Source organism: Anas platyrhynchos, chromosome 28 (genome assembly GCF_047663525.1).
Source record: "Anas platyrhynchos isolate ZD024472 breed Pekin duck chromosome 28, IASCAAS_PekinDuck_T2T, whole genome shotgun sequence".
Taxonomy (NCBI): Eukaryota; Metazoa; Chordata; class Aves; order Anseriformes; family Anatidae; genus Anas; species Anas platyrhynchos.
Window position 1 is genome coordinate 3,253,960 of NC_092614.1, and position 15,631 is coordinate 3,269,590.

At 58.6% G+C, this 15,631-nt stretch overlaps 2 protein-coding genes across 37 annotated transcripts in view; one reads left to right on the plus strand and one right to left on the minus strand.

The window, feature by feature from the left end:
* The window catches only part of MAPT (microtubule associated protein tau), a 42,936-nt gene extending 32,058 nt beyond the window's left edge, over window positions 1–10,878 (plus strand). For 21 of the 31 annotated variants that reach the window (XM_038168786.2, XM_072028719.1, XM_038168793.2 and 18 more), the window contains 5 exons: window positions 688–780; window positions 927–1,019; window positions 4,523–4,604; window positions 5,080–5,192; window positions 7,801–10,878. In XM_038168786.2, coding sequence (XP_038024714.2) covers window positions 688–780; window positions 927–1,019; window positions 4,523–4,604; window positions 5,080–5,192; window positions 7,801–8,016 — 597 coding nt within the window. In that variant the 3' untranslated portion in view covers window positions 8,017–10,878. Of the gene's footprint in view, window positions 1–687; window positions 781–926; window positions 1,020–4,117; window positions 4,157–4,522; window positions 4,605–5,079; window positions 5,193–7,102; window positions 7,251–7,800 lie in introns of those variants that run through there. The other 10 variants (XM_038168801.2, XM_038168806.2, XM_072028712.1 and 7 more) reach the window with 4 other exon arrangements.
* A 1,129-nt stretch (window positions 10,879–12,007) lies between these two features.
* Window positions 12,008–15,631, minus strand: part of KANSL1 (KAT8 regulatory NSL complex subunit 1) — a 92,208-nt gene continuing 88,584 nt past the window's right edge. For all 6 annotated transcript variants that reach the window (XM_072028706.1, XM_072028705.1, XM_027445321.3 and 3 more), the window contains 2 exons: window positions 14,659–14,905; window positions 12,008–14,215 (listed from right to left, as the gene is read on the minus strand). In XM_072028706.1, coding sequence (XP_071884807.1) covers window positions 13,970–14,215; window positions 14,659–14,905 — 493 coding nt within the window. In that variant the 3' untranslated portion in view covers window positions 12,008–13,969. The remainder of the gene's footprint in view (window positions 14,216–14,658; window positions 14,906–15,631) is intronic.

A 15,631-nucleotide genomic window follows, 5' to 3' on the forward strand; every position in this document is an offset into this window, starting at 1 on the left:
GGGTGATGTTAGCGGGGCGTGTGGTTCCCGGGGTACCGAGCCATTTCCCACCCGAGGTGGTGTCAGGAACATGGGGCAGAGCCTTTGGGGTTGGCCTGGGCTGTCCGATCATCTTATCTGCACGGGGGTTAAGAAAACTGCTGGCGTGGGACCTCGTCCCTGGCAGCCACGGCGTTTTCTCCTCGGAACTGCAGAGGGAGTTGGAGCCCTGCGCAGCGCGGAGCTCGCCGTCCCCTCCGGGCTGCTCTCCAGGATGCTCTGGGCATCCCGTCACAGTTTGCTCTGCATCTCCGTGCAAGGGAGGGGAGATGGGGGGGTGCTGAGCCCCGGGGTTTTCCTCAGCCCCATCCCTCCTCCCAGCCCGATGCAGGTGCTGAGTCACTGAGCGCTGCCGCTCTGCAGCTCCCTCCTTTTGTTCGGGGAAGGCAAAGGGGGGGCGCTGGCTGTTCTGCTGGTGTTCTGCCTTGGAAACCGGGGCTGCCTTGCCAGCCAGACATCAGCAATCTCTGGCTAAAGCTCGCCCACCTCCATCTTCGGTTTCCAACCCGTGAGCAGAGCCGTGCAGCCAGCCAGAGCTCCTCCTCTGCTCCTGACGCTGGAAGGCAGGCTCCTGGTTTTAGTGCTGTTTCGCATGGTCAAGCTGCAGATGATCACGTTGTTTCTCACGCTCTTTTCTGGCTACCAAAGGTGCAGATTATTAATAAGAAGCTGGACTTTAGCAGCGTTCAATCCAAGTGTGGCTCAAAGGATAATATCAAACACATCCCAGGAGGAGGCAGTGTGAGTACCTTCACACTTTCATGCACTGTAATGGTTCTTATGCTAAGTGGCATGTTGTGTACGCTGAACTGCCAATGCTATCTGCAGCCACCGTGCCGTCAGATAGCTATTGGTGACGTGCAATGACTCTTTTCTGGCTACCAAAGGTGCAGATTGTTAATAAGAAGTTGGACTATAGCAGCGTTCAATCCAGGTGTGGCTCAAAGGATAATATCAAACACGTCCCGGGAGGAGGCAGTGTGAGTACCTTCACACTTGGAATGCTCTGTGATCATCCTGACCAGTAGTGGCATGTTCTAGACACCGAATCCCCAATGCTATCTGCAGCGGCCCCGCCGTCAGATAGCCATTGGTGGCGTGCTGTCCTTTAACCCATTAACCCAGAAGACGTGGGTAGAGGAACCCTAACAAGTCCTGGACGTGGACAGAACTAACTGACCCGTGTCTGAAGCGAACCGTCCCGTTAACCCCGAGGTTTTACACTACCTGGAAGGCTCAAAGCCTCATTGCCTGCAGGACGGGTGGCCTCCAGCAGGCAGTGACGCAGCTGCTGAGGCAGTGCACGGATAGATTTATGAGCAAACACAGCCCTTACTGCTCAGTGCCCTGCTAAATTGCACCTGACCCTGCACAACACGTAAAAGCCCAGGTTCCTCATCGTTCCCATCAGGCAAGTACGATCCGTGTGAACATCCACCGTGCTAATGAATGTGCCCAGTGTGTGCCAGTGCCCGTGGAGGCTGAGCCTGAAGTAGCACTGCATTAATTGAGCTGAACCCAGGCATTTCCAGCCATTCCCAGAGGAGCAGCCAGCCTCAGCCTTCACTTAATGTGCCAGAAACCTGCAGAAACTCCCCAGAGGTTGGTGGATTTGCACCGGTCTCTCTGGAGGCAGAGCTGGGCCAAGGAGGGAGCCTCACCGAGACCCCAAACGGTGCAGCCCACGGTCTGTGGCCACCTGAGGCAGCCATCGGGTGCCCCTCAGACGTTCCCGATGGCTTTTCGTTGTGCTGATTTTGGTCTCTGGGGATGCCCTCCCTGGGAAACCGAGCGTTGCAGAGGGCTTGGCACGTGAGCATCGGGACATGCCTGGGTTTGCAACCTCGGTCTTAAATTTGCTGGCATTCTCCTTTTATTTTTGGGCCGGAGGAGCTGCTTTGCAGAGGTGGGTCTCTGTGCAGCAGGTTCCCTGCTCTTTTTGCCATTTCTCAAAGCCGGGTCCTGCATTACGCCAGGAGGGGGTGTCTGGCCATCCCATCACATCACATCATGTGCGTGGCTGCTGCTCAGCTGCAGCACGAGGTGCTGAGCTCATCCCTTCCTCCTCTGAGCGCTCGCACCGTGGGCAAGCACTTGCCTCTGCAGTGGCTTACGAATCCTCTGGATTTTTTGGCTAGAGATCGCCATCCCTCCCCAGGCTCCGCCAGCACCGAACGTGCTGTGGTTGCTGACACCGAAAGCAGCAGCTTCGCTCAGGGCACGGGTGCTCGGGGCAAAGTTTTGTGCTGATTTGGCTGGAGTGTGAGCACAGGGGCTGGCCTGGTGGCAGAGCTGTGCCTGGGGGCTCCTCTGATCGAGGGGCAGCGAGAAGCCCCCGGGGCACGATGGCAGTCGTGTCTTAATCCTCTGCAATGCCGCCAGCAGTGACGCCTGCCCAGCCTCTGCCGCTTCAAGGGAAGCGAGCTGCTGCTGCTGCTGCCTGGGGTCGGTACCTTTTTTATCTATTTTTATTTTTTAATGCCAGGGGATGCTCTGGCAGGGTGATGCAGTAGGCAAAAGCTGCCGTAAGAATTGGGGATGCTAAGAGATGGGATCCCAAGGTCTCTGGTGCTGGTTTCCCAGGCGAGCAGCTCTGTGCCCCTTTCCCTTTCTTGCTGCACTGGGAGGCCCCTGCTCTGCTCCCAGCATTTCATCGAGTCCCTCCTGTTAAAAAAAAAGGAGCTGGGAGGAGAGCAGAAAGGGATTGGGGTGCAGGTTGCTTGCTCTGGAAATGGGGGGGGGTCTTCCAGACCCAGCAGTGCCCCGAGGTGCTCCCAGGCCCTGGGACCAGAAAGGCTCTGCCCTTCTGCGGGCTGTCTGCTGCCTCCCAAGTGAATTTAGCTCTCCTCCTACCCAGTGCGTTAAATGTCTGAGCTTCCCCCCACCCTGTCTCCATGTCTGTCTCTGCAGTGTGCTCCCAGCCCCAGGGGTTGTTTTTCTCCCCTCTCCCTGTCCCCCCCCTCTCATTTACCTGTGCCTTTTGGCGTGCGTGAGCATCGGGACGAGCCTGGCCTGCGGGCACGGGGCACGGGGCGGTGGCACCGAGCCTGTGGCCCTGCAGGAGCCAGGCCCTGCACCTCCCTGAAGATTTTTGCACATCCCAAGCACCAGGGACGCTGCGTCCCCCCGTGTTTTCCTGGTGAAGGGGGGGGGACGTTCCTTAGCAGTGTGCACAGCCACGTCCCCACCCGGCTCTGAGGACGGCGGCCACGGGGCTGCCAAGAGAGCTGGGGCTCTCAAATCAGTGCGGGATGCGTGGTGCCATAAAGGGCGACCAACCCTTCGGCCACGCTGCTTCGGGGGCTGCCTGGCTGCTCGGGGGGGTCCCCTCCTCTGCAAGGGTCCCTTTGGTGCTTTCGGAGAGCTCGGGGGGCGTGCAGAGAGCAGCACGCGCTCCCCCAAAATCCCAGCCTGCTCCCGAGAGCCGGCTGCTCCCCAGCAGGATGGGACCAGCCCGGAGGTGTCCGTGAGCTGGTTTCTCCTCACAGGCTCCCTACCTGCAGCCAGAGCCGATTCGCACGCAGGTGTGGGTCCGAAACCAGGCTCCAAAGCAACTTCGGGGGGATTGGGGACGTGCCCTCGCCCCGCTGTCTCCTAGCCCTGGTGTCGGTGGTGTGCACGTGCTGTGTTTGCTGCTGCTCCCAGACCTCCAGATGTTGGCGTTTTCCAGCGTGGTGTCTAACCTCTAACGCAGCCACTAAAAGCTCCCCGTTAACCGTCCCCGTGTGTGTGTCTCGTGTCACCCCGTGGCTCTCAGCACGGCGCCGCGGCCGCTCCTCGGACGGGGCGGCAGAGGTGGAGGTGCCGGAGCCCTGCTCAGGGACAATAACGTGTGAAAGAACCAAAAAAAGAGCATAAAACCAGGAAATGCTGCAGCACTGCTGCAGTTCAGTCTGTTATAATTGCCATTTTAATTTATATATTATGTGAACTCCTGCCAGATATTTAGACTGCTTTTGCTTTTTAGTTATTTATTTTTTTTGTTAACCGTTATTTCCATTGCAGCGTTTTTCAGAAATGCATATTTTGGTCACTCTTTTAAAATTTCTGTGCACATTGATCATTTCTGTTCTTTCAGTTTTTGTGGACATAAGCTTTATGTTTTACACCAGCAAAGGTATTTAATTTTTTACGTTTTCTCTCTGGTATATATCTCCTCCTTTTGGATGATGTGTATGCAAATCTTAATTAATCACCACTCCACTTTCTTTCTCACTTAAGCACTTTAAAATTGTCTCTACTCCCCCCCCTCTGTGGAGAGGTGATCTTGTGCATGCTGACATTAAGAGAGGCTCCTGCACACGGGCATTAATGATCTCCCGTTTCCGATGCCGGTTTCTTTTGTACTGTTAATCTCACCGGGGCTGGAGCTGTCCTTTCCCTCCAATCCAGCTCAGGTGCTGCTGTGTGTTGTGCCTCCCCCTCCCCAGGCACCCTGGTGCTGGCAGCAGGCTCATCTCCTTCTCCTTTCTCGTACGGACAGGTCCAAATCGTCTACAAGCCGGTGGACCTGAGCCACGTCACGTCCAAATGTGGGTCCCTGGGCAACATCCATCACAAACCAGGTACCCGTGGTGGCCGTGCGCTGGTCCCTGGGGGCTCCCAGGGTGATGGGGGGTGCAGGGGGTGTGGGGAGATGCCTGAGTGGTGACTGGAGGGAGCATCAGCGTGGTGCTGGGCGCTGGTCCCAGCTCTGACACCGTAAAACTGCTCTGGGGAGGGATCTGCTCTGGTCCATGGACATCCTTGGTTGTCCCAACACACCGCTGCCCTTTAGGATTAATTCGGGGTGTGGAGGGGAGTAAGGGTAATAACGCCCTGCCTGTGGCTCTCCGAATTGTTGGGATGCCCGCCAGCTCCACACAGCATCCTCTGGAAGGTCTCTTTACCCCACTTCCCTGGGTTTCCAAAACCCTTGCTATCATTTTTGTGGTCCTCGCCCTCTGCACAGCCCCAGCAGCGCTCGGCTCGGCCCGGAGCTCTTCCTCCCCCGGCTGCTGCAGGAGCTGACTCTGCCCTCCTGCTGCTCCTCTCTTCCAGGCGGTGGCCAGGTGGAGGTGAAATCTGAGAAACTGGACTTCAAAGATAAGGTGCAGTCGAAAATCGGGTCCTTAGATAACATCAGCCACGTTCCTGGAGGAGGAAATAAAAAGGTAAAGGGGAGCGTGGTGCGAGCGGGGCTGCTCTGCTGCTGCGTGTGTCCGTGTGCCCTGAGAGTGCCTGGAGGCTGGGCTCAGAGGAGGACCCGCTGGCCAGGCTCATCTTTAGCCCACACGACCTGAAACCACTTGCTGCCCAAATTCTGGTGGGGGGCAGTCAGTAAAAGCCCCCTGCCCGTGGAAGGAGGCAGAGCTGAGGGCTCCCGGGCTGCGTTTTCCAGCCCCGGGGACGTCGGAGCCTGGCGGTGGCGGAGCTGTGGGGCTTGCAGCCTGTCCTCCTCCTGCCCACGGCCGCCTGAGTGAGTGTGAACGCGTGCGATGTCCCCTCCTGTGGTTTCCTGCTCTTCCTGCTGCTCTCTGAAGGCTGCGCACCGCAGGTTTGTGTCTGGAACCTTTCACGGGTGCTGTCAGCATCTGCGCCGCGTGCTGCCGATGAATCTCAGCGGCGTGGCACGGAGCTGGCGGTCAGGGCACTGCGTGGGCATCGTTTCCCCAGTGAAAGTGGAGCATTAAAGGCTTAGCTTTATTTAGAAGGGGTGGCTGTGCCGGAGGCTGCCATTTCCGAAGAAAGGTGATGTCTTCCTTCAGATCTCAGTCTCCCACACGAGGCTGGCCAAGGACGGTGTCAGGAGTGGCGTGCGTCTGGGGGAGTTAAATTGAGAGGGAAAAGCCAGGCAAGTTGGGTGAAATCCTGAACCTGGAGGGAGCTGGTTGTGCCACTGGCTTTGATGGTGCCTTCCCAGTAAGGGTCAGCAAGAAAAACCCCTCTGCAGCCACAGCTGAAGGACAGACAAGCCCCTTGCAGGCAGGGCAGCCGGGAGATGGGGGTAGCGTTGGGACCCCAGCCTGGAGACACACACGGATGAATTTCCCTAGGGAACGGGGCTTTTTCTCTTGCTTGTTTTTCAAACACTGTTTTTCTCGATGGGAGGGGAAGGCTCTATTTCAGCTCCTGTGTTTTGGCACTCTGTTCTTGGCCATGTTTTCTCTGTGCACCTCCCAGCTCTCCATCTCCCAGCGGTGCGCTGGCCTCTGCCGGAGGGACCGCTTGACTTCCTTACCCTTCTCTCGCTGCTGCTACGCATCAGACTGCCCTGTGCTTCACTGAGCCCATTTTCATCATTTTTATTATTACGACGCTGACGATTCTTTCATACCCGGGCACATTCACTGGGCCATAGCTTGAAGAGCTTGCCCTTTGGAGGGGGAGTTTATTTGCAGGGGGCTGAGCTGGCAGCGGGATCAGCCTGCGTCAGCCTCCTCGCATGGCAGCTGCCCAAATCCTGCCTAAATCCTGCCTAAATCCCCACCTGGAGGAGGCTGGCAGTCTGGAGTTCATCTGCTTCCCTTCCCCAGCCCATTCCCCTTCACACCTTAGCACCGGGACCATCCTCAGGTGCTCCGAGGTGGGATGCTGTGGCCACAGGGTGGGCACAGGACACAGCCGTGCCCGGTCAGCCCCGCAAGCACAGCGGCTGGGGGCGGCTCTGCTGCCCCTTCCCCAGCCTTTCCCTCGTCCTCATTCCCCTTCTTGCTGAAGGATCCATTTGGACACGTCCCCAGCTCTCCTGGCCCCAATACCTCGGAGCTGGGCTGGCTGCAGTGCAGGCGCTGGGGGTGCTCCATGCTCTGCCCCATACCTGCACTGGCAGCACCTGCTGTCCCCTGCCGCACAGGGGAAGCCTGGCTCCTGTCTCCCAGGGCGATGCTGTTCTTCCTATGAGTCAGTGAATGGCCTGGTTTTTCAAATCTTTTTCCACCAGTTTCCTCTTTCTTTTCTTTTTTTTTTTTTTTTTTTTGGTCTTTTTCCTTCTGGTTGACATTTATTGGATCTTGTTTTTTTTTTTTTGTTGCTGATGCGTTTTTTGCACCCCACCGCCTTGGGCGGGTTTCTTCACCTGTAGAGAGAGAAAGGCAAGGAAGACAAGACCTGTCCCCAGGCTGCTCGGACCCCGAGCCCAGACCCCGCTGGGCTCCAGTCCCTGGTGCTGGAGCCGCCCACCCCCCCGGAGAGCCAGCCCCCAGCCTTGCACTTGGCTGGGGAGGGCACCAGTAAGTAGCAAACCTCATCCGCTTCACCTCCCCTCGCGCTCACCAGGAGAGAGGGGTTTGTCTCGTGGGAGCAGCTGGGCCGTGGGGTAAGGGGCAGCCGAGCCGTGCGCGTCCCCCCCACCGCATAAACCCCAGCCAGGGGAGCAGGAGCAGCCCTGGTTGTGCCAGCTGAGTCCTGTGCCCGGGACCCAGCCCTGCACCAGGGCTGGGCGCTTGGGAAGGAGTCGGCAGCATCCCGAGGTGCCCCAGTCCTGCCACCCCCTTCCAGTTGTGCCCATTCCTAGTGTGAGCGACTGGAAGGGACGCGCCTGAGGACTGGGGGCACTGGGAGGGATCAGCCCAATGACCCGAGCAAGCCTCCAGCCCCCTGGGCTGGCAGCCCAGGGGAGGGGGCTGTCCCCAGCGCCACGCTCGGCTCTCAGCTGCCTCCTCACCACTTTCCTCCCAGCTGCACCGTGGCAGTGGCCCAGCGGACGGCCTGCAGGTAAAAACGGCCTCTCCGGACCGCGCTCCCTGTCCTCTATCTCACCGACCTCTCCTCTCATTGCAGATTGAGACTCATAAGCTGACCTTCCGTGAGAACGCCAAAGCCAAGACTGACCACGGCGCCGAAATCGTCTACAAGTCCCCCACCATCTCCGGAGATGCCTCCCCGCGCCGCCTTAGCAATGTCTCCTCCACCGGCAGCATCAATATGGTGGACTCCCCCCAGCTCGCCACGCTAGCTGACGAAGTGTCCGCTTCGCTGGCCAAGCAGGGCTTGTGATCGGGGCACGGCGGGCAAAGATGAGAGAAGACAAGGAAAAAAAAAAAAAAGAAAAGAAACAAAAATAATAATCTGGCCTTCTTCCTCTGTTCCTTTTACAGCTGCTTCCCCATCCCCTAACTGGTTAATGATTTAACCTGCTTTTACTGTTCATTCAGCTCTAGCTCCAGGACTTCAAAATCAGACACTACGAGGTACAAAACCTCCTCTCCCCCTGCTCCTCGGAGCGCACAGCCCGTGCCCGTCCCCGCTCCCTCCCCTCGTCCCCTCGTCCCTTCGCTGTCCCGGCGGGAAGGAGCCAGGGGGTGGAGGGGGCAGCCCCAGCACGACGCTGACCCCAGCACCCCAAGGGCCTCGCGGGGAGCGGGGGTGACAGCCCCGGGGCTCCCCACGCTCATTACCCTAACGAGTCCCGGGCTGGAGGCCTGGCCTGCACTTAGCGCAGGTAGTGGGTGCTGCAGCCAGGGACTGCAGGCAGGCGCCCTCCCTTTCTGCATTAAATTTGCCTGCTGATTTGGAAGAAACCTTTTGTTTTTCCCTCTGAAAGCCGAGATGTGTATGAAGGTAACTGCCAGGCATCCCCTAATCCCGCTCTCAGCTCCGGCAGCTGGAGTACCGGCGACACCAGGGTGTCCCGTTGCAGAAGGGGCCCCGGCCGGCCGGCCCCCTCTCCGAGGCTGTGCTGGAACCGCTGAGTGGATGAGTAGAGGCTTTTCCCCGTTCCTTTGGCAGCCCCTCGTGTTGTAGAGTAGATTTGTCTGTATATGCTTGGACCGTGCCAGGGTGATTGTTTTCATAAACGAGCATGTGTTTGAAAACGCTGTAAGTAGTTGTGCGCTGCCCCGCGCTGGCTCCGCCGCAGCCCAGCGAGGAGGGGGGGCGTGGGGAGCCCCTGCCGAGCTCCGGGTTGTGCCCAGACCCGGCACCGCATGCCTGCCGGGTGCGTGGGCGCACGCAGCGCCGCTTCCCCACTCCCTGGGGGGGCCTGGGGGCCGCGCAGGGTGTCCCGGTGCTGCGCCCCCGCGGCTGTGCGCCTCCCGGGGCCCGGGGACGCGGCACGAGGGGCACTCACAGCTCCAGGGCTGGGATGGCTCCTGGATTTGGGTGCAGCTTGTAACAGTTTGGGGTTGATTTGTTGTTTTTTTTTCTTCCCTGCAAGGTCAGCTAAGAGGTCACAGAAGTGGCAGCTCCATGGCTCTGCTGGTCTCGTGCCGTTGGCAGCGGTAGGAGACAAATGGGAGAACGCGAGGGGAAGGCGCGAGGGAGGTGTTAGTGGTGCGTGGCGGCAGCGCCCCCGGCCCTGTCCCGAGTCCAGCGGCTGCTCGGTGGCACTGCCCGCCCCTTTCCAAGGTGCCCTCCCGGTTTCAGCACGATTGCACCCACCCGGTGTCCCGGTCACACAGCACTACCCGTGTCCCCCCCCCAACACCACGCAGGGGAGAGGAGCTGACTGCTTGCTTTCACCGCTTTTGTTCCTGTGGCAACCTAGGGCTCGTGAGGGGGTGGCCAGGGGCTGTGCTGCACCCACCGCTGTCCCCGCGCGCCCCTTCCTTCTACAACCAAAGAGGCTGAGATGCGATCGGTGCAGCTCAGCACGCATCCTCCCTCCCCGTCTCCCCCAGGAGGCGTGAGCCGAGGGGCTGGGGCAGAGCTGGAAGCGGGGCTGAGGGCGGGGGGATGCCCCGCAGGACCGGCACAGGGCCCAAAGGGCCGTGCTGCAGGGAAAGCCGAGCTTTCCCAGCAAAGGGCGTGCGGTGCTGGGGCCAAAATCCCGGTCTGACTGGGGCAGCAGGGGGGAGGCCTCGGGGTGGGGACTGGGAGCCGCCGAGGCCGTTTGAGCTGCCGCTCCTTGGGGCAGTGCCGCGTTCACTCCCTGCTCCCGTCCTTAGCAGGAGGTGAGGAAGCTGCCGTGGCCTTCACATGGGTGCACACCACTGGGCTCTGCAGGGCGCTGGGGCCAAGGGGGAGGCCTGGGGAGGCTTGGGGAGGGCGCCTGCTCCAGGCTGGAGCACTGCTGGTGGGGTGGAGGTGGTGGTGGTGGGGTCCAGCCCTTGTCTCTGCAGCCCCTGGGGCGAGAGCCCACGTCCGGCGTGTCGCTAGCTCCGTTTCAGTTGACTCGATGATTGTAAGCCTCTGTATTTAAGTCCGTGACCCCCTTTGTATCGCTGTGGGATGTAGGCGCCGCTGTGGCTTTTTTGTCCTTTGTAAAAGCGAGCGAGTGGGAGACATCCCCACCCCCATGCCGTCACCCCTTCCACCCCCGCGGCTGCAGCGCTGCAGCTCAGCTCACCCAGCCCAGCCCCATCCCGACAGCCCCCTCCGTGTGGCTCCCGAGGGATGGACACCAGTGCCAGGAGCCGGCCTTCACCTGCGGCTCCAGTGAGCGGCCCCTGCCCCGGGTCCACCGGGACACAGGGGGCCTGGACCAGCCCCATTTCCCCCCCCCAAGCACCTCCCGCTGCCCCCTCCCAGCAGCCCGAGCCACGGCCCCAGCCCCGACCCGCCTTCAGACCCGGGCCTGGGGGTTTCCGCGAGCAGCTGGCCAGACCGACCCACGGCTTTCCCTTTACTCCACACACATCTTGGTCTGAAAAGGGTTGAAACCGGCACTGATTCCAAACCCATGTTTTCTGCACTCAAAATTATGCTTGTTAAGTGAACTGCCAGTGTCAGACTGCCGTGGCGGTGGCAGTCCCGCGTCCCCTTCGTGCGCTGGGGAGGGGAGGGCAGGTTTGATCTCAGTGTATCATTCTAGCTTAGCTTCCTGTCTGTGAATGTCCATAGTGTATTGTGCGTTTTAACAACTGGTTTACACTGTTGCCGTAAAAGTGAATTTGGAAATAAAGTCATTACTACAAGAAACGCCGCCTCTGTCGCGTGGAGCGGGAGCGTGGAAACGCCTGGGGAGCAGCAGGGAGCTGGTGGTGGGCACGTGGGGGCTGCGCAACACTGGGGCTGGGTTTTGGCTGCACTGTGGGTTTGGAGGGGGGGGGGCGAGGAGGGCAAGCGCGCGTTGTCTGTGGTCCATGACAAACCCCCCACCATGGCCAGCAGCATCCCCAGGGGTGCCATGGATGGGGACTGTAGACAGCTCTGCCCACGGGTAGCAGTGACCACTGGGGGTTTTTCAAAGCCCATTTCAAATCCACGGTGACGCCTTTGTCCCCTTCACCAATTCCAGCCCCCATCCAAGCCCTTGCCCATCGTGGTTGTAGCTTTTTTGGCCCAGAGCCCTCCAGCTGCCAGCACTGTGGGGGCCACAAAGCAGCCCCAAAAGGCCTTCAACCGCTGCAAACCTTCCCAAGGGCAGCGCCTCTTCTTGTGGGTCAGAAACCCCGAGTTTAATGCCCACAACCAGTGTGGCTGCCAGTGTGACCGCTGGCTGCCACCATTTGCTTTTCAGATTGGATTTTTCCTCCTCATAAATACACGGGTGATTCACAGGTCGCTGCCTCCCACTCCTTTGATCATGGGGCGAACACTCACCCCGCAGCTGCCCGTTTCCCAGCCACACGGGTGACCAGGAACAAAGAATGGTCTCAGCTTGGAAATTTAAGAGCAGCCAAGGAAGTCGCCTCCCACTCTTGCTGACATTTGAGTGTCGCAGTAACAGCCTCATTTCCACAAACCCCACCTGGGCATGACTTAACCCTAAACAGAAAAAAGCCTCACCCAGCCCCAGGCATTTACTGGTGGCTGCAGGGCAGACCTCGGTTCTCCTGGGCTCTCTCAGGGAAGCGCCACCAAGCCCTGGGTGTGCTTGCTCTGATACCACAGAGCAACGCCTAAATCCAGAGATCCCGCGGAACAATTCCTCTTTTCACTCCTTGACAATAACTGCTGGGAAATAATGGTATCAAAGAAAAAAGAGGCCATTCACCCAGGCAGTGGGAGGGAAGCGGCTGATCGGCCCGGGACCAGGCTGAGCACACCGAAGGCTCCCTTGCACCACCCCAAGCCAGCGTTTCACAAACACACATTGCATGGAATATTCTGTTTTAATTTTTTTTTTAATCTTTTTTTTTCTTTCTTTTTTTTTTTTTTTTATAAGCACATTTGTGCTTTGCCAACAGAATCAAGACATTAACAAAGATCAGCTTCTCGGAAGAAAAGCATTTCTATATAACAAGGACATTACACAGCTCAAAGCAGGAAAAGAAAATATTTACAAAATACAAGGTGTTTTTTGTGGTTTTTATAATGCTAAAAGGGTTATTCAGAATTTTCAACCTTATAAATAGAAAAGCACTTATGCGGAGGGATATGGTAGCATTGTTTTTTGTTTTTTTTTCTTTTTTTTTTTTAAAGAAACGATGACATATCCTTTAAACTAGAACAGAACCAAAAACACTAGATAATGTTGAAAATTGTGAAAACCCCAACCATTAAGCAGTTTAGCTACTATTTCTTTACGATTACAAAATGGAAAAAAAAATATGTCCTTTGTATTTTTTTTCCTTTTTTGGTGATGTGATTATACATAAGACAGGCACAATGCTAGCAACAGGACAGGGACCAATAGCCACACCGTCGGGATCAGAAAGCGTTACAGATGGGAACGGTGTGCGGGATCCGGGAGTCGCTGCGGGTGCAAAGGGCCGGGGAGGGAGGGACGGGAGGAACAACAGCGAAGTCGGTTCCAAAATAAAATACCTGTCAGGAGGTGGCGTGTCAGACCAGACTCGGAAATGAAACAGAATCGACACCTTTCTCGGACCGTGCGTGGAAGTGGAGCGAAGCAGTGGTGACGGATCCCCATCCCTCCCATCCCTCCCAGCACGTCGGCGCCGGCGGGAGCTGCCCACCCCCCCGGCAAAGCGCCGCTCTTCCCTCGCTTTTTTCCCCTTCTCTCTGAGACCAAACCCACCGAAAGGAGCCACCCCAGCGCCTCGGCCTTGCAACCCAGACTTGCCCAGCCCCGCTCCTGCCATGGGACGCTCCCTCGACCCGCAGCTCTCGGCGGCTCCTTGGAGCCGCAGCCCAGAGCTGCCCTGACCCTGACCCAACCTTCCCAGCCCTGCAGGGGACACAAAGGCCGAGCTTGAAGCCACAGCCACAGCCCCGCATCTCCCAGCCGAGAGCTGCTGCTGGCCTCGGCCAACGATCACATCCCCGAAGGGTCTGTAAGTGCACGGCGTGTCCTGCCTCTGCTCGCAGCGCGCGGGGGGCTCTCCCCTCCCCACCTTCCACCCAGGGTAACAACGCGAGGTGTGAACGGGGCTGTGCCCGAAATCCCTCTCCTCCCACGCGGAGCTGTGCGTCAAGCGGCTAAAAGGGTCCTTTCCTTCCTTTTCCCCGGCTGAGGCAGTGGCCAGGGCTCGGCACAGCCGGCAGCTGCTCTGGGACAAGGAGAAGGAAGGAGGCGGCGGAGAGCGGCTGGGGGCAGAGGGGTGGGGGTCGGGGGCTGTCACCCCCCCCCCCCGGGACACCTGGAACCAGAAGCTGCGGGAGGGCAGCGCCGGAGGTGGCGGTGCAGGGTGGGCACGCTGCACGTGAGGACAGACAGACAGCTAGTGAAGGTTGCAATCCCAAGACATCACTTTTTCACCACTAATTTCACTCCACTAAAACCTTTCAGGGAGGGGGAGCGGGTTAAGAGAAAAAGACACCCTTTTGCTTGAGAAAAACTATCCCCGAAGTCCGCTAGTCAGCTAAATCCTGTGCTCTAGTTTTATACACCTAAGAGGGGAGGGGAGAAAAGAGGGAGGGGGACTGGTGGGCTGCTCCCCTCCCGAGGCTTCACTCTGCTGGGAGGAATCTGGGGGCTCTCATTTGTGTGACAAGGAAACATGGAAAAAAACAAAAACAAAAAACAGTTTCTAAACTCCTTAAATTCACTAAAAACTGTGAAAATTCCCGGCAGGATGTTTGAATATCAAACGCAGATTTTGGAAGCTTTAATGCCAAGAGTTAGTTCTGTGTGTTGGTTTTGCTCATGTCTTCCCGTATGTCTCTATCTGTGCGCTGGCCGCTGAACTGCTGCGGAGGAAGAGGAGGAGGGTGTTGCCAGGGGGGGTCGGCTCTTGAGGCTGGCCAGGTTGGGCAAAGCAGAAGTGCCATCGGTCTCCCGGGAGGATTTACTGCCCGACGTGCGCCGGGTGCAGCGCGACGACCGGTCCTGGGGGTCGGATTGGTCCTCGCACTCTGTCCTGGGATCGTACGACAGGGGGAAGGTGCGCCGCTCCCAGGGCAGCACGGCCTAAAGGGAAGAGACACCAGGCTATGGAAAAGCCTCCGCACAAACTCTTCTGCTCCCCCTCCGTGCGTGACTCCGGCTGCCCGCAGCGGCGGTTGATTTGGGCAGCTCTCTGGGGCGGGCTCAGTGTCGCCCCGTTAGCGCGGCACCGAGAGCAGGACCTTCAGCACCCGTGGCGAGGACGCGGCGACTGCCAAACCGAACCCACCGCCGGTGGGCAGCGGGACGTGTTCCAGCACGGGACAGGACTCTACCTCCCATCCAGCCGAGCCTTGGGGCCGAATTCCCCACATGCAGCTTTCCAAGCTGTTGCCCCCCAGCGAGGGGAATTAACCAGCCAAGTCTGAGCACCCGATTTAGCTCCACGCCTCTGCAGCGGTCGCTGCAGCGACGCCGTGAGCAGCGCGGCGCTAGCGCCAGCAGCCGCGGCCAGGACCTGCACCCACCTGCTCGTCGAGGCCGGCCTCGGGCGTGGAGCAGCGCGTGTCCTCGCTGGACAGAAGCCGCATGGAGTCGCGGGACAGGGGCGTGAGGGGGGCTGAGAGCAGTTCGGGGCTGATGGGGCTGCGCGGGGAGTGGGTGTGGGACAGCTCCGAGTGGGAGTGGCAGCTGCCCACGTCGGGGGATGCCGGCTGGGGAGTCGAGGGGTTCCCCAGCTGGGGGGTCGTCCGTCCATCTGTCGATCTGTAGGACCTGAGGGAGGAACAGATCCCAGAGTCTGATTTCGGTCCCGTTCCAGGCGCCCAGACCGCTCTCTGCCACCCGATGCCACCCTTTGGTCCCTTCCACCATCCCCACCTCGGGAGGGCCCATGCAATGGGGAGCGCTGCAGGAATTCAGTGCGTGCACCAAGAGGGAACGTCGCAGCCCCGAGGTTGACTCCTCCAGGCCCACCCATGCCCATCTCCACTGCCTCGATGCGGCACTGCAGCACTGACACTGCTCTGCCAAGGAAACTTGTCCCACACGGCTCCTACACCACGAGTGCTGCCTAAATGCCACCATGAGAAGGCCCCTATGAAATCAGATTTTTTTTAGCAGCCCCTCCAAGTGTTCCCAACATCATCCAGACGCCACCTGACACCTCACAGATAGTCCAAGAACCAACTGTAGTGAATCGGTAATGCTGAAACCGCACCAAATTCAACATTCAGCATGGGGGGAGCACAGTGAAAGCCCTCGACTTCAGCAGATTTAAACCAAGAATTAAGGAAGCTCGAGCAGCCACACAGATTCCCTGATAAGAGACCCAAAGGCTGCAAACGGAAAAGCCCATCTCAGGCCTCCCTATCTGTGGGTATCTTATCAAGATGAATTCCAGCAGCAAGTGGATGAATCAAGGATGGCCAAGGATCACACTCCAAAATTTACCTGGGCTATGATGTTCATCAGAACACACAAACCCAGCCCAAACTGCAC